The sequence below is a fragment of the Mustelus asterias genome, chromosome 5 (assembly GCF_964213995.1).
Source record: "Mustelus asterias chromosome 5, sMusAst1.hap1.1, whole genome shotgun sequence".
Lineage (NCBI taxonomy): Eukaryota > Metazoa > Chordata > Chondrichthyes > Carcharhiniformes > Triakidae > Mustelus > Mustelus asterias.
Window position 1 is genome coordinate 83,026,491 of NC_135805.1, and position 19,539 is coordinate 83,046,029.

Genomic DNA, 19,539 nt, shown 5'->3' on the forward strand with positions numbered 1-19,539 from the left:
GCAGCTTATTGTAATTTAATGAGTTGCTGTGATGTTCACCCTCTTGCTCTGCTATCCTGGTCATTGATTGTGTGGCTGTAGCTTCTTTGGAGGTTCAAGTTATGGAGCAGAAGACTAAAACCCTGGGACGTTCATTTAGTTGAAATATCTGAAGGATAAGTTTATGCTGGTAGTAACATGCCAGGTACACATTCAGAGAATAAAGTTCCTTTCAGTTCACACAAGGACAGGGATATGCATGGGCATTCATGATTCTAGGAGTTGGGGAAAATACAATTCTGTAGATACATTCGCTTTCCCCAGTCATTTTGCTGCACTAGTCCTGGGGAAATTGATGATGTCTGTGACCTGTAACCAAATTGTGGGCAATAATTTGGCCAATGCTACACGTGCCTCCTGTTGCTCAGCTGGAAGGTACTGCAAACATAAATTGATGACCAAGGTGATTTGCCAACTGGCAATGCAATACAGATGTTAGTGATAATCTGGTGTTCGCCGTGTCTACAAGAGCAGATCAGAGGCAAGCAATTCTGCAGTGAGCACCTCATCTCCTGATTCCCTAAAGTCTGTCCACTATCCACTAGATTGGAGAGTGGCAAATGTTGTGCCTTTGTTTAAAAAGGGCTGCAAGGAAAAGCCTGGGAACTACAGGCCAGTGAGCCTCACATCTGTGGTGGGTAAATTGTTGGAAGGTGTTTTGAGAGACAGAATCTACAGGCACTTAGAGACGCAAGGACTGATTAGGGGCAGTCAGCATGGCTTTGAGTGGAAAATCATGTCTCACAAATTTAATTGAGTTTTTTGAAGGGGTAACCAAGAAGGTAGATGAGGGCAGTGCAGTTGATGTTGTCTACATAGACTTTAGCAAGGCCTTTGACAAGGTAATGCACGGTAGGTTGTTGCATAAGGTTAAATCTCACGGGATCCAGGGTGAGGTATCTAAATGGATAGAAAAGGTGGTTGTAGAGAGTTGTTTTTCAAACTGGAGGCCTGTGACCAGCAGTGTGCCTCAGGGATCAGTGCTGGGTCCACTGTTATTTGTCATTTATATTAATGATGTGGATGAGAATATAAGCGGCATGGTTAGTAAGTTTGCAGATGACACTAAGATTGGTGGCATAGTGGACAGTGAAGAAAGTTACCTCCAATTGCAACGGGATCTTGATCAATTGGGCCAGTGGGCTGATGAATGGCAAATGGAGTTTAATTTAGACAAATGAGAGGTGATGCATTTTGGTAAATTGAACCAGGGCAGGACTTACTCAGTTAATGGCAGGGCGTTGGGGAGAGTTACAGAACAAAGAGATCTAGGGATACATGTTCACAGCTCCTTGAAAGTGGAGTCACAGGTGGACAGAGTGGTGAAGAAGGCATTCGGCATGCTTAGTTTCATCGGTCAGAACATTGAATACAGGAGTTGGAATGTCTTGTTGAAGTTGTTCAAGACATTGGTAAGGCCACACTTGGAATATTGTGTGCAATTCTGGTCACCCTATTATAGAAAGGATATTATTAAACTAGAAAGAGTGCAGAAAAGATTTACTAGAATGCTACCGGGACTTGATGGATTGAGTTATAAGGAGAGGCTGGATAGACTGGGACTTTTTTCTCTGGAGCGTAGGAGGCTGAGAGGTGACCTTATAGAGGTCTATAAAATAATGAGGGGCATAGACAAGGTAGATAGTCAATATCTTTTCCCAAAGGTAGGGGAGTCTAAAACTAGAGGGCATAGATTTAAGGTGAGAGGGGAGAGATACAAAAGTGTCCAGAGGGGCAATTTTTTCACACAGAGGGTGGTGAGTGTCTGGAACAAGCTGCCAGAGGTAGTAGTAGAGGCGGTACAATTTTGTCTTTTAAAAAGCATTTAGATAGTTACATGGGTAAGATGGGTATAGAGGGATATGGGCCAAATGTGGGCAATTGGGATTAGCTTACAGGTTTATAAAAAAAGGGCGGCATGGGCAAGTTGGGCCGAAGGGCCTGTTTCCATGCTGTAAACCTCTATGACTCTATCTACAAGGCAAAGTCAGGAGTGTGGTGGAATACTCGCCCCTTGTCTGAATGAGTGCAGCTCCAACAACAGTCAAGAAGCTTGACACCACGCAGGACAAAGTAGCCCGCTTGATTGGCATCCGTTCCACAGTCACTCCCTCCATCATCAACGCGCAGCAGCAGCACTGTATACCATCCACAAGCTGCAGAGCAAGAACTCACCAAGGCTCCTTAGACAGCACGTTCCACGCTCACTACAAGGGCAGCAGATACATGGGCACACCATCAGGGCATGTTCCCCTCCAAGCCACTCACCATCCTGACTTGGAAATATATCACTGTCCCTTCACTGTTGATGGGTTAAAATCTTAGAACTCCCTCCTAACAGCACTGTGTATCACATGGGTGGCTAACCAAGTGGAGTTTCTGGTCAATGGTAACCCCCAGGATGTTGATAGGAGGGGATCCAGTGATGATACCATTGAATGTCAAGAGGCAATGGTTAGATTCTCCCTTATTTGAAATGATCATTGCCTGACACGTGTGTGGCACAAATGTTGCTTGCCACTTGTCAGTCCAAGCCTGGTTATTGTCAGGGTCTTATTGCATTTGGACATGGACTTGTCAGTATCTGAGTTGCAAGTGGTGCTGAACATTGCACAATCATCAGCGAACATTCACATTTCTGATTTTATGATGGAAGGAAGGTCATTGATGAAGCAGCTGAAGATGGTGGGACCTAGCACACTCCCCTGGGGAACTGAATTTAAGATGACTGACAATCACAACCACCTTCCTTTTTCCAACCAATGAAAAGTCCCACCACCCGAATCTCATTGACTCCAGTTTTGCTCGGGCTCGTTGATACCACATTTGGTCAAGAGCTGAACTCACCTTTGGAGTTCAGCTCTTTCGTCTATGTTTGAAGCAAGGCTGTAATAAAATTAGAACAGGAGCCGAGTGGCCCTGGGGGAACCCAAACTGAGCTCCATTGTGCATGTGTAGGTGTGCCATTGCTACATTTCCTTTGTCAGCCAGAGGTGGCAAACGGCAGATACTATGGCAGCACAACCTTAGTTTTCTGTTTCTGAATGACACTTATTTAAACAGCTCCAAGGTTGAAAGGCTGAGTGCAAACTGCTGGAATCTGAACGTTTAGCTCCTGGGACCCAGATTTAATATTCAACCGACTTGATGAATGGACAACCATATAAGTAATTAAACTGGCAACTTCCCTTATTAATCAGATGTACTGTATGTCATATGTAATATTTTAATTTTCTCTTTTTAATAGGAATAATATAGGAAATATTAAAAAAGCAGTAACTGATTCACATTCACAGAAGTCTTTTCCACCCATAAAGACAGAACCTCAGGAAGAAATTCCTGCATCAGACTCATCAGAATCTTATCTGTATCCTTTTCAATATGTTATTGGAATTTACTTCCCAGCAAGATGTCAAAAAAAACATGGGTGTCCAGGTTATTAGTATTCACCTTTACGGTAATTCATATGATGGAGTATTACTGGTGTCAAACTTCTGGAAGAGTCCATAATTTAATTCAGATATTGTCCAGTTTCCAGAAAGTTATTAGAATTGGAGGTGAAACAGAATAAATTATTCATTAGACACGAAGATACATGTACAAAAAATATTTTCCATCAATACTCCTGGTAGCTGAACTGTGGAGTTCATTAAGGTCCTAGGTTTGATTCCTGGGTTTTCTTGAATTAATTGATTTTAGTCCTGATGTTGATGGGGATGCTATAATTAGCCTCGGTGCTCTGAATCAACCCCCATTATCGTACTCAAAAATTAATACAAAAATATTGTAGATGCTAGAAATCTGAAATTAAAGTAGAAAATGTTGGTAAGACTTAACAGGTCATGCAGCATCTGTAGACTGTGAAACTGAGAGTTCATGTTTCAGGTCGATGGCCTTTCTGATGAAGGATCGTCGAACTGAACATTAACTGTTTCTCTCCACCAAAACAAATTGCAGTATGTTTGATTCTGCAATATCATTCATGCAATCTTTGCAAACAGTGATCTAATTTTGTTATTGTGACTTATTAAGATTCATATTTTAAAACATGAGTGAAGAATACAACCAATGTTTATTGTGACACAAGCTTTGAATAACAAGAAATGAATGTTGCAAAATGTATTATAAGCGTAGAGGGTTTTTAATTTTTTTTAATTGTTGTACTAATTCAAAGCATTTATTGAATTAAAAGTAATGGATATGAATACCAGGAAGTAACCAGACAAGGCAACTATTGAAACAGGAAGGTTTTTAAAGAAATGTTAAACTCAATTATTAGACCAGTCTTTAAAGCATATGGATATAATTAGTTCCGGTTTCTCAAAAAAGGCACTGCACAACTTAGTCCTTTATTAAGCTTTGCTGGCAAGTGGAAGGTTCAACAGTGAAACAGATCAATAAGCCCTTAAACAAACTTACTTCATACCAATCTGGAAATCACAAAAAAGATCTGCAAAACCAGATCAGTTCTATTTTGTTCCCATTTTCTCTTGTCTTGGGCATGTACACATAGAGCAGTCCAAAATCTCTCCTTTTAAACTCTTGCGGACCTAGATTTACATGATCGGTGCCACATCTATCCTTTGTATGATGACACTAAAAAAAGTTAAACAAGCCTGTGTAAGGTGAATCTAATAAGTAGACATACAACTATCAATAGCTGACAAGAATGCTTATCATTCTTTTTTCTGGCAGGTATCAGTTAACTTTGTATACAGTTTATTATTTTCTGTAGCTAGTTATGGAGCATGGAACCTATTGATATTTTGTCATTAATCATGCTTCCCTTCGTTCTTGTTTATTCCATCTCTCCAGTACATTATTTCCACATTTTGTTGTTCACTTTATTAGTGTGGCTATTTTATGACCCAATAACATTCGAATGCGACTTTCATTAATACATTAGTCGTAACGTAGAATATAAGAACTGGAAGGCTATGCTGGAACTGTGCTGGTTAGTCCACAGCTGGAGTATTGCATGCAATTCTGGTCACTGCACTGTAAGAAAGATTTGAATTGCGCTAGATAGGGTTCAGAGGAGATTTACGAAGGTTGTCTGGACAAGAGATAAGATGGTTACACTCGGGTTGTTTCCTTTGGAGCAAAAGAAGCTGAGAGAGGGAACCTGATTGAAGTGTATAGAATTATGAGGGGTTGAAAATAGAGTGGATGGGAATATTCTATTTCCCTTGGTTGAGGGGTCCATAACCAAGAGGCATAGACCTGAGTGACAGGACATTTAGTGGGGATTTGAGGGAGGTTTATTCCTCTACAGGGGTTTGTGGATCTGGAATTCACTTGCTGAAAGAGCAGTAGAGGCAGAAACCCTCAATGTTTAGAAAGTAGATCAATATGCACCTGAAGTGCCATAAAATACAAAACTACGGAGCAATAGCTGGAAAGAAGGATTAGGCTGCACAGCCCCTTGTCAGCTGGTCTGGACATGATGGACCGAGTGGCTTCCTATGCTGTAAATGCCTATGATTAACTCCATGGGCAGGATTTTCTGGCCGCACTCACCCCAAAACCGGAAACTCCCACCTGAGGTCAATGGGCCTTTGTGGTCCGCCCCTCGCCCGCTACGATTCCCATGGTTGGTGGAACGGAAAAATTCACCCCTATGTTTTCCATTTTAATGTATTGCTTCTATATTAATCAGTTTGGGACTAATTATGTGATCTTTCATTGTTGCTACAAATGTTTCTTTTCCTCTACATTGAAAACAGGAAAATCCCACAACAACATGTACAAAACCAAATGTACAATGTAAGCAATTCTAATAATTTACCAGTAGTATTACAATTTTTTATTCAATTCAATTATTGGAAGTATCATCCTTAATTTATTCTGATCAGGCACTGGCAATATCAGGATACACAACTGAAATTTCTGGTTGTAGTAGAAGAGCCCTATATAGCATCCTTAATAACCTTTCTAATGAACTCGCCACATATGGTCGCACAAGAGGGTGTACAAAGAGGACTGCCACCCACACTGCTTTGCCCTGTGGCCTTCCCTGGAGCATCTTTACAATTGCTTCAGGTAGGTTTCTGTTGCATGAATTAAAAACATTTAAGTGCATGAATCAAAGAATGGTAAAGTCGTCTGTCAAAAACGATTTAAAAAAAATACTTTTCACTTAGTAATTTTAAAAAAAGCTAATATTAAATATAGAATTTACTTTGAGGAGAAACTAAGGCACAGTGTGTATTTGTGTGTGGGCATTATTGTTTTGCTTTGGTTATGGTTGTGAACCTGATGTGCTATTTGCTGTTAGATGTCTTGAAATCGATAGGGAAGAAAAGGATAGCCTTGGTATTCACGGTGGGGTCTCGTTTGCAAGGGGTGGAGGAAGCCACAAAATGCTAGGGATGTGATTGTCCTGCTAATTTAAAGGCAGGGTCTTATCATTTTTTAACTGTTTCCTCACCAGCAGCCAATTTGATTCAGCTGCTAGCTGCCAGTTGGGTAAAACCACTAGTGAAAAGTAGTAGGCCGGGACTGTTGGCGACAGCCCCTAGTAACTGGGGTACATTGCAGGTTGGGAGCTCTGGTAGATAGGCGGACCGGGAGGGAGAGGTGAGGTCAGACGATTGTAGTAAACAAATTATTTGAGGCTGGTGGGAAAACTGTGCTATTCTTGGCACACAGCAATGGTTCCTTTCTATTCATTAGCTCCATCAGCCTTTAAATTTAAATCACTGCCAACATATCAGGAATGGAGCGGCATTTACATATTACAATTTCAGTCCGGTTGCTATGGAACTGGTTACTGGAATGTTCCACATGGTGGTTTAAAGGGTAGAGGGTATTTGTATGGTGATTGGGGTCTGGAGTTTTGCAAATTTGCTGCCTCAAGCCTATTTAGATTGAAGTCACAATCTAATAGAAAGGGGAGTAAGAACCTAGAGAGAAGTGCTCACAATTATTTCCTTACTTCCTCTTTTGCTGTATTATTATTTCAATGTTATATAACCACTTTTGTTAAGCCTTTTGAAAACACTCAAGAATATTTATCATATGTAATATAATTATAGACTTTTTGTTTCCTCCATCTTGTAGGTTGCCAATACCTGTGGAAAAGTCCAGGGTTGCCTTGGCCCGACAGATTCTTACAGTTTAGAAATTACAGGTCCCATTCTTCCTCACTCTATGGACTGTATCAATCATATTCTGCAGTGTAATGAGTATGGTGGAACATTGACAGTGGTTAATGTTCAGGAGTGCACCTCTGTCTTCAATGTACATTTATCTAGTTAGTCAAAATCGATACGCGATATGTATATTGTCACCACTATATCAGGCGTAGTTATATTTTAAAAAAAACTTAAGAAAACTTTTGCCAAGAACTGTTGTACCCCTCCAGCAAACTGTTCTACATTTCTTCAGAATTCTTGCTTGCTCCGAGGCCAAGCTGCTCTCCCAAAGCTAAGGGAATTGTAATGGAAAATAAGTATATTTACAAAAAAAAACTCATACCTATAATTTAAATGCAGTAATGATCTTACCAGTGTAGATTTGTCATATGATTAAATGTAATTTTCAAAAATGTCTTGGTTTTAGCATTTCCATTTCAGGCCAGGATTTTCCCTCACGTGCTGACTATTAGCGGAGTTCATTCACTGATACCTAATTATTCTGTGAAGTGTAACTACACTGTTATTGTGAAAATAAGTTTTTTCTGTACCTGGCACAATACTGATCAATATTGTGAATAAATGTATATCCCTTTTTATAATCTAGTTTGATTATGTCAATAGAATCCACTGAGTTATATTTATATTCTCTATTAATCATTGACTAACAGGAAAAAATGTGATAATAGCAAAGTCTGGACACAATGCAGGGAATATCTTATTAACAATTATTTTGCATTAAACTAAAGGTTAAATATTGGGTATAAAATAAATGTTATCTATATTTGGTGCACGATAAATGAGAACAGCTGTAATAAATATTAAATGTATATTAATGCTGTAATACACAATCATTTTGGGTCAGTGTAATCTGTAATGTTTTCCATGTAAGCTAATACTTGATCCATGATGTACATTGCAACATGCAAGTTATTTAATTGTCTCTGTCAATTAAATGTACATATGTAAGATGTATTGTTTAATAGACTAATTATTTCATGCTTCCTGTTATACGTGTTGCAAATTTTCTAAATTTATTAAAACAATGAAAAATTAATTAGTCATTTTCACAGTCTTTAAATTATTAATGTGGCCTGTTATTGTAATTTCTATATTGAAAGGGTTAAAAATCACAAGCTGCAAGCTGGACCTCAGTCACACAAGGAAAGCTATGTGCAAATGACAGGTTTTGATTAAAGTAAGCCCAGATAAGGGTCAATGACTAATTGAATGATGGGCAGCTGCTGCCCATTAGAACAAGGAACAATGGAAAGGGAGATTGATACACCATTGGTCAGAGATATAGCTATCATTTTTTTGATATAACATGCACAAGTTTTAATTGGACATTATACCCTTATGTATGCATGATGTAACCTTAACTATGATTGGATAGAGGTAACGCATACATCTATTGGTATATGCTAATTACTTGAAATCAAAGCTGAGACTTTAATTGTCTTTTTCTGAATTTTTCATTGAATGATCTGAATGGCTTCATTCGGGGTCCTATAGCTAGCGATAGTTTGATAAATCATCTTGAAACCACTGTTACTTTGTTCGGCTACTTGAGAGGAATGAGTGTTTTTAAATACAAAAAGAGAACCATCGTAACAGCCCCTAACATTGTGAAGCCAATGCCCTTCGTTGCAAGCATCACCAAGGTTGAAAATGGTAGAGAAGAATAAAAAGAGGTGTTGATTAGGTAATGTACATCTTTGGTTCTAAAGTTCTGTAGGTTATAGGAGAAAGGGAGGACTTAAAGTTGGTAATTTCATGTTGAGATTGTGGGAAAGAACAGCTTAGAGAAGGAAATGCTGCAGTAGTTATGATTTCAGAGGAATTTCAGCATGTAGAACAGTACATATGCAGATTTGAAAGTAGGAATATTCAAAGAAAACTTATTTTCATAGTGCCTATAACAATATGAAATGGCCTGACATGAGTGTTAAGGACATAAAATGAAATGACACTGAGCCACATGAGATATTGGGGTCTGAACTTCCTAAGAGTCGCAATCAGAGTTGGATTGCCACTCTGCTCCTAGTTTCTTACCTGAATCTTTTTTCCATATTATCTCCAACCTTCCTATGTGGGCCAGGTGAGATCCGGCCAGTGCAGCGCCTTCCCACGGCCTAATGTTGAGGGCAGCTTAGTCTAATGCAAGGAGACCATACCCCTTTAACAGCACTAGCTGCTGTGAACCAAGTTAGTTAAAAGTGATTGACAGACCAGGGAGAGGGTAAGAGTAAGTAGGATTTTGGAGGCGAGGTGGTCAGCCCTTGGTTGGGGGGGTGGGGTGGGTGGGAAGGTGAGAGTCAGGCCTCCTGGGAGAGGAGGGGGTGAGAATCTGACCCAAGGGAGTAGTCTGTGTAGGAATTATGTGGGACTATCTAGAGAACATCCAGCAAAATATCATGATGACCCTGCATTCAAGGATGACATCTAATGAGGGTATTGGGTTTCTGCTATCAGTTTTGCATGTGACTGAGCAGGTATATTTTTGACATTGGGCCCGTGGGGCAGAATGTCCCACAAGGTTGTGGGAGCTGGAGTGCAGGATTTGCTTTCTTTACTGTGGCTCTGCCTCATCATTAAAGCATTGGGACACAAAGCATGATGCAACTTGATGGACAAGTAGATGCCATTCTGAACAATTGGTAGCAAGCTCCTCCCAGCCATTATGGTCAATGCTACTCCACTTGAAGAACTTGAGTATCTTTGAAGCACTTTCTTTGTCCTCCCTTGGAATGTTGGCCACTTGAAAGTTGAGATAACAAGACATGGCGAGGGAGAAAAGTTTCAGCCATGTGGACAAGTTAGTCAGTCCAAAGTTAACTTTACAGGAATGTTGCCTGGATGCTTGTGGAACTGACTTCAAGATAGACACAAGTGTCTGTTCGACAATGCTTCCACTGTATCTGGAAGATGTGGCAGAGGCATTCCACTACTGCTTTTATGTATCACTGACAGACAGCCCAGGTCTTGCTATTGTTGTCACCAGGCCTTGGTGACAATAACTGCTGTATACACAGACTTCTGGTTTGCAGAGTTTTTTGTTGTCAAACACTGGCTGCCATAATTTGTAGAAGGCCGAAGGTGCAGCTGAACTCTTAAGAGGTGACTGCCAAGGTATGGGAAGTGCTCTATGTTCCAAAGTGTCTCGGTTTCCTCCCACAAATAATGGGATAAATAGCATCCTTCTGTACTGTAAGTTTTCTATATTTTTATGAAATAGTTCAAGTTCAGACTATAATAAATCTGTTCTACCAACTCTGGTCTTTGGGCATATTTGTAACCAAATCTTCAGTTGCTAAGATCTACAATATAGAATTCCCTCCCTTGCCTCATCTCTTGAACACACTGATTCTTTGAATTCCTACTTCAAAACCTTACTGTCTGAACTAGCTTTTGTGCACTTCTCCTAATCTCTTCTCTGAACATGTTACCAACTTTCCTCAAGCCTCTGAAATGTCTTTTTATGGTAATGATACTATAAAACAAGGTAGTAAAAATATAGAACAAAAATAATTAAACATTTTCAGCATTTTATTTATCCGGCTAGACATGACTGTAACTGTTCACAATTAATCATGTAAATGCAATTAAATTCTGAAAATATCAATGTTAGGCATTTGGCTTAAATTTATGATTTAAGTATCAACATTCCATTTACACATATCTATGATCTGAATTTCTACCGGTAAGTGAACTGAAATACAAATAGTTACAATATATTGATAATCTACAAACTTTCCCAGAAAGTACAGAAGGCAAATGTAATTCAAGTTATTTTTGATCATCACTGAAAACAGGTTTCATGACATATGTGAAATTAAAAGTATTCACTAGCATCCACAATCACATTGATTGCTGCCTCTTGACCAAATTTCTCTCGATGTCAGCAAGCACCTGTACAGCTGCAACTGGAATTCTGGTACCTGGGCCAAAGATGTTGCAAACACCTGCCTTGTACAAGATGTCATAATCCTAGAGGAGTTAGAAAAATTAAATGTTAGCACTACCTTATGTTTCAGATACATCAGTCTGATAACCCTGAATTTGAACACTTTCTTACTGGAAACCTTTTTGTGGATATGCAGCGTTGCTGTACTTCCACCTGCGTACAGAACATTCCACATAAGGATGCACTACAACTGGGAATTATATTAAAAATGGAAAAAACTAGAACTTTCATTTAACAACTTAATTGATGAACGTTTGGAAAGACAGGATGATCGCATGGTCCATTCTCAAAGCTTTGGTCAGCTTCCAGTTTAAAGCATCAGAGTTTTCTAAAAATTGTGCTTGTTTCCTTCATGGCGTAAGGGTGTACTAAGTACTGAAAAAGCAACATTTAGTTGATCAGGTTTGTTTGTCCAAGTTAGTTACACTTGCGAAGTTTCTAGCCCAGAGGTTTTCAAATAATAGTGTCCCATAACACAGCAGGAATCAATGGAAAGACTTTTGTTTTGTAGCTTCTCACCTGTCTTTTCCCCTACCTTCATCTTGATACTCCATCTTGTGCACCTTTCCTTGATTCCAGTCTCACTTAATTCCTGACGACTTCTCCCTGATCCTACTTTCCTACCCAGCCATATGCTTGCTACCATGATCAATAGTTCGCTTTCCTCAGCTCTTCAAAACCAGAGTCATGAACCCCATTTAAAAAATATAACTGGTCCACTCTTAACACCATCTCATCTCTAACCTTCACTTTCCCTCAATTCCTCCAATAGGTTTACATTCCCCATTTCAGAAACTGGTCAAATAACACCAGTTCAGACTTTGCTTTCCTTAGTACTAAAACATGAGTCACAAATCCTGTGACTATTACCATGGTGCATTACTTGTTCTCAAGTTTTCTACCCATGCCATTATCCTCCAATGCTTTTCTATCATCCAGTTCCATGGGACTACTTGTGCATTGTTCTTCTCTCAACTATCTGAACTTTTCAGTAATGACGACTCTTCCCTTCCCTATAAAGGCAATTATTCAGTTAATCATAGACTTCCTTCCCGTATTCATCCATGTACTGGCCCTTGGTGAAATCATTTGAAGGCACGAGGTCAATTTTCATGTACATGAATCACATTTCCAACACACTTCATGGATCCTCAGGCGCCTCCATGCTGTAGACCTCTTGTCTGATACTGTCAGATGAGCCACAATTTCTTCCTGTACTATTACTGAAGATCAAAGATCTTTAGGCCCCCTGATAGACTATTTCCTTACTATTTACTCCATACCTCTTCCAGGGACACGCTGAACCAGAGAGTTTGGAATATTGATATCCTTTTATGCATTGAATGTTAAGCCCTATATTGTATCCATTACAAAGCTACTTAATTGACTGTCTACTCCATAGTCTTCCCTTACTTCAGCTAGGGGACATCAATCCAGATTTGACTAACACTCTCGTGTTGATCTCACTTCCTCCATAAATCTCAAGTTGTCCAGTTTGATGCACATATCCTCTCCTGTTCATTTATTTCCACATGCTTATTCACAAAGAACAAAGAAATTTACAGCACAGGAACAGGCCCTTCGGCCCTCCAAGCCTGCACCGACCATGCTGCCCGACTTAACTAAAACCTCCTACCCTTCCGGGGACCATATCCCTCTATTCCCATCCTATTCATGTACTTGTCAGGACGCCCCTTAAAAGTCACTACGTATCCGCTTCCACTACCTCCCCCGGCAACGAGTTCCAGGCACCCACTACTCTGTGTAAAAAGTCTGCCTCGTACATCTCCTTTAAACCTTGCACCTTAAACCTGTGCCCCCTAGTAATTGACTCTTCCACTCTGGGAAAAAGCTTCTGACTATCCACGCCTCTCAATCTTGTAGACTTCTATCTGGTCTCCCCTCAACCTCCGTCACTCCAGTGAGAACAAACCAAGTTTCTCCAACCTCTCCTCATAGCTAATGCCCTCCATACCAGGCAACATCTTGGTAAATCTTTTCTGTACTCTCTCCAAAGCCTCCACATCCTTCTGGTAGTGTGATGACCAGAATTGAACACTATATTCCAAGTGCGGTCTAACTATGGTTCTATAAAGCTGCAACATGACTTGCCAATTTTTAAACTCAATGCCCCGGCCGATGAAGGCAAGCATGCCGTATACCTTCTCAACTACTTTCTCCACCCGCATTGCCACTTTCAGTGACCTGTGTACCTGTACACCCAGATCCCTTTGCCTATCAATACTGTTAAGGGTTCTGCTATTTACTGTATATTTCCTATCTGTATTAGACCTTCCAAAATGCATTACCTCACATTTATCCCATTTGACCATGTCTCCGCCCAAGACTCCAACTGATCTATATCCTGCTGTATCCTCTGATGGTCCTCATCGCTATCCGCAAATCCACCAACCTTTGTCGTCTGCAAACTTACTAACCAATCCAGTTACATGTTCCTCCAAATCATTTATACATATATTACAAACAACAAAAGGTCCCAGCACTGATCCCTGAGGAACACCACTTGTCACAGCCCTCCATTCAGAAACGCACCCTTCCACTGCTACCCTGTCTTCTTTGACCGAGCCAGTTTTGTATCCACCTTGCCAGCTCATCTCTGATCCTATGCGACTTCACCTTTTGCAACAGTCTGCCATGAGGGACCTTGTCAAAGGCCTTACTGAAGTCCATGTAGACAACATCCACTGCCCTACCCTCAATCATCTTCGTCACTTCCTCAAAAAACTCGATCAAGTTAGTGAGGCACTACCTCCCCTTCACAAAACCATGTTGCCTCTCACTAATACGTCCACTTATTTCCAAGTGGGAATAAATCCTGTCTCAAAAGAATCCTCTCCAATAATTTCCCTACCACTGATGTAAGGCTCACCGGCCTGTAATTACCTGGATTATTCTTGCTACCCTTCTTAAACAAAGGAACAACATTGGCTATTCACCAATCCTCTGGAACCTCCCCTGTAGTTCTTTCCTGTACCTCCATTAGTTTCCTATTCCTGAATATTATAAATTCAAGATCCTTGTCCTTGCTTATAAATATTTGCATGGCTTTGCTCCAACTCATCTCCAATCTCTCCAAGCCTATATTATCAATGTGCTAATTGGCTGCTGCATTTCTTACATTACATCAGTGGCTACCCTTCAAAGTACTTCATTGATTGCAAGACATTGAGATATCTAGTGGTCATGAAAGGCGTTATATGAATGCAAGTTTTAATTTGTATTCCCTCCTATAATGTTCCATTCCTCTTATCGTACTTCCCCTACATTCTTTTACCCATCACTGGTGATGCAGCTTTCAGCTGATTTAGTCATACTCAATGGGACTCTCACTGGGAAATTTGCTGGGAGTTACTTTAATCAGCCACTGTACCTTTGACGGCATTCCCACAAACAAGGTTTCCACTAATAGATCTGCTGAATCTCCAAGGCAATATCTCTTCCTCTCCACGTCAAGATCTACCTTTGTGACAAAACATTCAATCACCCCTCCTAACTTTTGCTTCCTGCTTCATTGGTTTGATACAAATCTTCACAGTCAGTCAGTTAAAAGCTTAAGATGACAAAACATAACCCAAGCCAGTCACTTTCATGTCAGTGAGTGACATGCCATGCAAACGTTCCATCTTAGCAGGACAGAAATTCACTCAATTTAAATTAGGTTCCCACAACACACAGTCATGGTGAAAACAAAGGAAACTGAGTAATACTGTGTTGCTAAATGTTTTAAACAACTTTTAAACAAAAATGTTTTAAGTTACAGAATCAGGATTTAGAATATCATAATTTCTATCAGATCTTTCTTCATAACCTTAATTCATTTGAATTCAACCAGGAATTTACTGTTACATTTTCCATGGCTTTTATATTCTTCCTACAATAGGATACGCAGAACCGTACACAGTAATTCAACTGTAGCCAAACCAATGTTCTGGACAAGGTTATCAATTACTGTCTTTTATTTACAATTTTATTTACAAAACTCAAAAACGTATTTACATTTTATGGCCCTGTCTTCCGACATCCCCACCTTTAACGACCAATTTATGTGTATTCATAGATCGTTTCCACTCACTTAATCTTACCATTCTGTGTATGTTTTCACTGTTCACATTTCTTGCATTGAACTGCACATGCACCTCATACACCTTCTCCAATGTACATGTTCTCCATCATCCATCCTCAGTTCCTCCAGCTCCCCAATTAAGTTTCACCAAACTACTCTGTCATTTATCTTCTGCATACATGAAAACGGAATACAAGAGATTCCGTCATAGGTGTCTGTAGCATACACTTATCCATATCCTACCCAAAATATATTCCTTAACATTTGTGAAAGTTCTGCATAAGATTTTCTCTGCAAGTCGAGGTGCAAAAACTAGAAGTTGATGTACATTTTGTTGTTCTTTCCCTACCCTCTAGTTAGAATATCTCAACACATTGTTAAAATTGGCCCAAATCCTCAACAGCTTTGCACATGTTAACTGAAGAAAATGGAATCAGAAAAACAAGTTATTTTGTATAATTAAAGAGAAAAATCCAAATGAGAACCAACAAAACTATTTCCTGTTACAGGATACAATAATTTAGATGGTCATCATTCTATTTTTCATGGCAGAGATATATTGCAGGCTGTTTTCACAGCCCTTTACCCCAGTCACTTGTGTCTGAATGATTAATATTAAACAGAAACTAGATGCAGGAGTAGGCCATTCTGTCCTTTGAGCTTACTCCGCCATTCATTTTGATCATGGTTGATCAAATACAATATCCTGATTCCCCCTACCCCCATATCTCTTGATCCCTTTAGCCCCAAGAACTATGTCTATAGAAATATTATAATTACAAGCAACAGAATAGCATAATCGTACATTTATCTCCAGTTGCCACTATCTAACACAAATCTGACAAAAGAAATGTGATTAAAGAAGCACCCACTCAATATCAGCATGTGCATTATTATTCACTGCACAAGAGAGACCCTGAAATGACATCTTAAATGTAGTACCTGAGGAGGAATCACGCCACCACAGATGACCAAAATGTCAGGGCGCCGAAGATTACAGAGCTCTTTAATCAATTCTGGCACAAGAGTTTTGTGCCCAGCAGCCAACGAGCTGACACCTACACAGTGTACGTCTGCATCTACTGCTTGCTGAGCCACCTCTCGAGGAGTCTAGAAATAAAATAATGTTTTGTAGAGGTCTAATGACATTATAATAATCTTGTAATTAACATTTGAACTGACTGTATTTCAATGATACAATTTCCACTGTCTATTTTAAAACAGGTTCTTAGACAAGTTATCAATTAATAGCACTCTGGCTATTTTCTGATGTGTAACATCATGATACTTGTGGCAGAATCTTAGATAGCTTGGCCACATGGATCTGATCTCATAGAACCCCTTTTAACTTGACTACTGAATAATTGTTAAAATGAGCATGCGGCATGTACAGGAGATAACTGTTGGCGGGCAGGCGAAGTAATCTTGATAAATGGATCACTTGTTATACATCACTTAGGCAGAGGCCCTCAGGAAATCATGCTTAACCCCATTTAGTTCCCTTTATCAACAACCCTGGAGTCTTCTCCGTGATTAACACTGATCTTTAAAAAAAACTATAGAATTAAAATTCTGCAAGAGTATTACAGTACAAAGATCTCTTCCACCTGCATATTTTTTGAAAATACTCAGTGCCTACAATTTTTAGTTGATTGTGCTCTCAGAGAAGGTTGCAGTTTTGAACTCAGTCGGTACTCAAGTTTTACTCCAATAAAATAGTTCCTTATCCCACAGTTAACCCTCGGAAAATGAAAAAGCGTGTTAGTCTATCTTGTTTTGAATCAGAAACCTCTTTCTTATACATTGTCAATAGTCAGAGATCAAACAAGTTACAGTCAAGGAATGTGATATTCTCATCAACCAGTATTGGACATGGAATTAGAAACTTCTCAAATCAAAGCTTTGTGCTCATTCATGTTTAGTAATTAATTTCTCTAGACAATCATATGAGATTGTGGCCTCAGCTTTTATCGATACCTGGCAGTAGTAAGCACTGAATAAGAAAGAATTAATAGTGAGATTGCAATTTAGAACATCCATTGTCTTGCTTAAATTTATTAGGTCAGCAGTCAATGTGGAAAAGAGGGAGACAGCTTGGGAAAAATTACTACAGAACTAAAAACTCAAGTTTAGGGTTTTAAGAAAAACAAACTGAAATAAACATAGTGGGTGCCCATTATTTAGTATAAAGATGGAAATACCGTAGCTTCAGCCAACTGGAATAATGTGTCATTTTATGTTGCATCATCTAAGGTCTTTAAACGTGATGCATTTTACTCGCTAATCTGATCTAAAATAGTTCACACTATTCTCTAATAAACAATACACATGATGCACACCTGCTTTGCAATATGTAATTGTCAAATCATGTTTTCTGCCATTACAGGAAACTGATCATTTTTTAAAAATCATCAAATTAGAATTTAAACAAGTTTCTGCCTCAGATTAGAATACTATCCATTAAACTACCTGAAACAGTGGTCCTACATCAACATCAAAGCCAAGATCAGCAAATCCCGTTGCAATAACTTTTGCTCCTCTGTCGTGTCCATCTTGACCCATTTTTGCAACAAGCAGACGAGGTCGACGGCCTTCATCCTTTGCAAATTTTTCAATCCTACACATAAAAAGGTCAAAGTGAGATTCCTATCAGCAAACAACAGACAATTTTCAGTTGACACTTCAAACGAACATAGGAGTAGGTGTAGGTCACTTGTTCTCATGAGACTGCTCCACTATTCAAAAAAAGATCATGGCTGATCTAATTGTAACCTCAACTCCACATCCCTGCCTACTAAACATCTGGTGAATATCTTTTAAAATATGTATCACTTTGTACATTTATATTGATTGAATAGACTTGGACAGAGTGCAGTGCAGATTCGCTAGAATGTTAGGGCTCATATAGATGAGGAAAGATTACATAAAACAATCTTATACATATAGGTTATGGGGCAATTTATTTGATGTTTTTAGGATCTTCAAAATAATTTGACAAAATAATTTAAGTAGATGGAAACTTTTCTGCTACTGGGCAAGTACAAGATAAGGGCACATAATGCTTCTGCAACCCAAATGCGAATCTCCCTCCCCATACTTCCAAGATGGAAATTAAAATTTACATTTCTAATAAATTTATTGATGGTTGGACAAATTAACCAAAATAATTGAAGCACATCTTCATTATATATTTGCTGAGGAATAACTATCAATGTTTTAAGAATTTTAATGAAAACATATATAATCATTTATTTTTATGGATGTCAGCAAACCTCCAAAACTATAAAGATCATTTACTTAATTTTTAACTTACCGGTTTATTGCCATAGACATTTCTTCACTGTCACCAAATTCATGTCGATATGCACCACTCACCATGCGATTAGTAGGATGATGTTCACCAAATACCTTTTTCATGGCACTTGTAATTTCTCCAACTGTACATCTAAATAAATAAGTTTATATATTTAGAACATTGGAAGGCTCAAATATTTAGTTACTTTACCAATGATTGTTATTAAATTAAATGGACAAGGAAATATGCAATGAAAGCAGGTTCCTTGAGCTCCAAATCCTCGGTATTACTTCCTAAAATAAACGATGAATAATATTTACATTGTCAATTCTTCCCTCTATTGAAGTGTTAAAGTGCTCTTTTGAAACAATATCATTCCAATAGTTCACTAGTTGGCTGATTCAATTTACAACTACTTACATAAAGGGAAGGCAGTGACTTTGATTTTACTTTAATTCTTTAATTTGATTTGTCACATGCATTAGTGTACAGTGAAAAGTATTGTTTCTTGCATTATACAGACAAAGCATACCGTACATAGAGAAGGAAAGGAGAGAGGGCAGAATGTAATGTTATAATCATAGCTAGGGGCGTCGAGAAAGATCAACTTAATATGAGGTAGGTCCGTTCAAAAGTCTGATGGTAGCAGAGAAGAAGCTGTTCTTAAGTCGGTTGGCACATGACCTCAGACTTCTGTATCTTTTTCCTGACGGAGGAAGGTGGAAAAGAGTATGTCTGGGATCCGTGATTACGCTGGCAGTTTCTCCGAGGCAGCGGAAAGTGTAGACAGAGTCAATGGATGGGAGGCTGGTTTGCATGATAGACTGGACTTCATTCACGATCCTGTGTAGCTTCTTGCACGGAGTAGGAGCCATGCCAAGCTGTGATACGGTAAGAAGTCTCACAACACCACGTTAAAGTCCAACAGGTTTATTTGGTAGCATAAACTTTCAGAGTGTCACTCCTTCTTCAGGTGAATGAGGAGCTGTGTTCACAAACAGGGCATATATAGACACAA

At 39.1% G+C, this 19,539-nt stretch overlaps 2 protein-coding genes across 2 annotated transcripts in view; one reads left to right on the top strand and one right to left on the bottom strand.

The window, feature by feature from the left end:
- LOC144493646 (protein downstream neighbor of Son-like) overlaps positions 1-8,237 on the top strand; it is a 34,421-nt gene extending 26,184 nt beyond the window's left edge. Inside the window, exons 7-9 of the mRNA XM_078212927.1 lie at positions 3,287-3,406; positions 5,895-6,081; positions 7,102-8,237. Of these exons, the coding sequence (XP_078069053.1) occupies positions 3,287-3,406; positions 5,895-6,081; positions 7,102-7,299 (505 nt within the window). The 3' untranslated portion in view covers positions 7,300-8,237. The remainder of the gene's footprint in view (positions 1-3,286; positions 3,407-5,894; positions 6,082-7,101) is intronic.
- A 2,469-nt stretch (positions 8,238-10,706) lies between these two features.
- The window catches only part of mmut (methylmalonyl CoA mutase), a 38,263-nt gene continuing 29,430 nt past the window's right edge, over positions 10,707-19,539 (bottom strand). Inside the window, exons 9-12 of the mRNA XM_078212928.1 lie at positions 18,540-18,671; positions 17,696-17,843; positions 16,169-16,336; positions 10,707-11,165 (exon numbers count right to left, since the gene is read on the bottom strand). Coding sequence (XP_078069054.1) covers positions 11,037-11,165; positions 16,169-16,336; positions 17,696-17,843; positions 18,540-18,671 — 577 coding nt within the window. The 3' untranslated portion in view covers positions 10,707-11,036. The remainder of the gene's footprint in view (positions 11,166-16,168; positions 16,337-17,695; positions 17,844-18,539; positions 18,672-19,539) is intronic.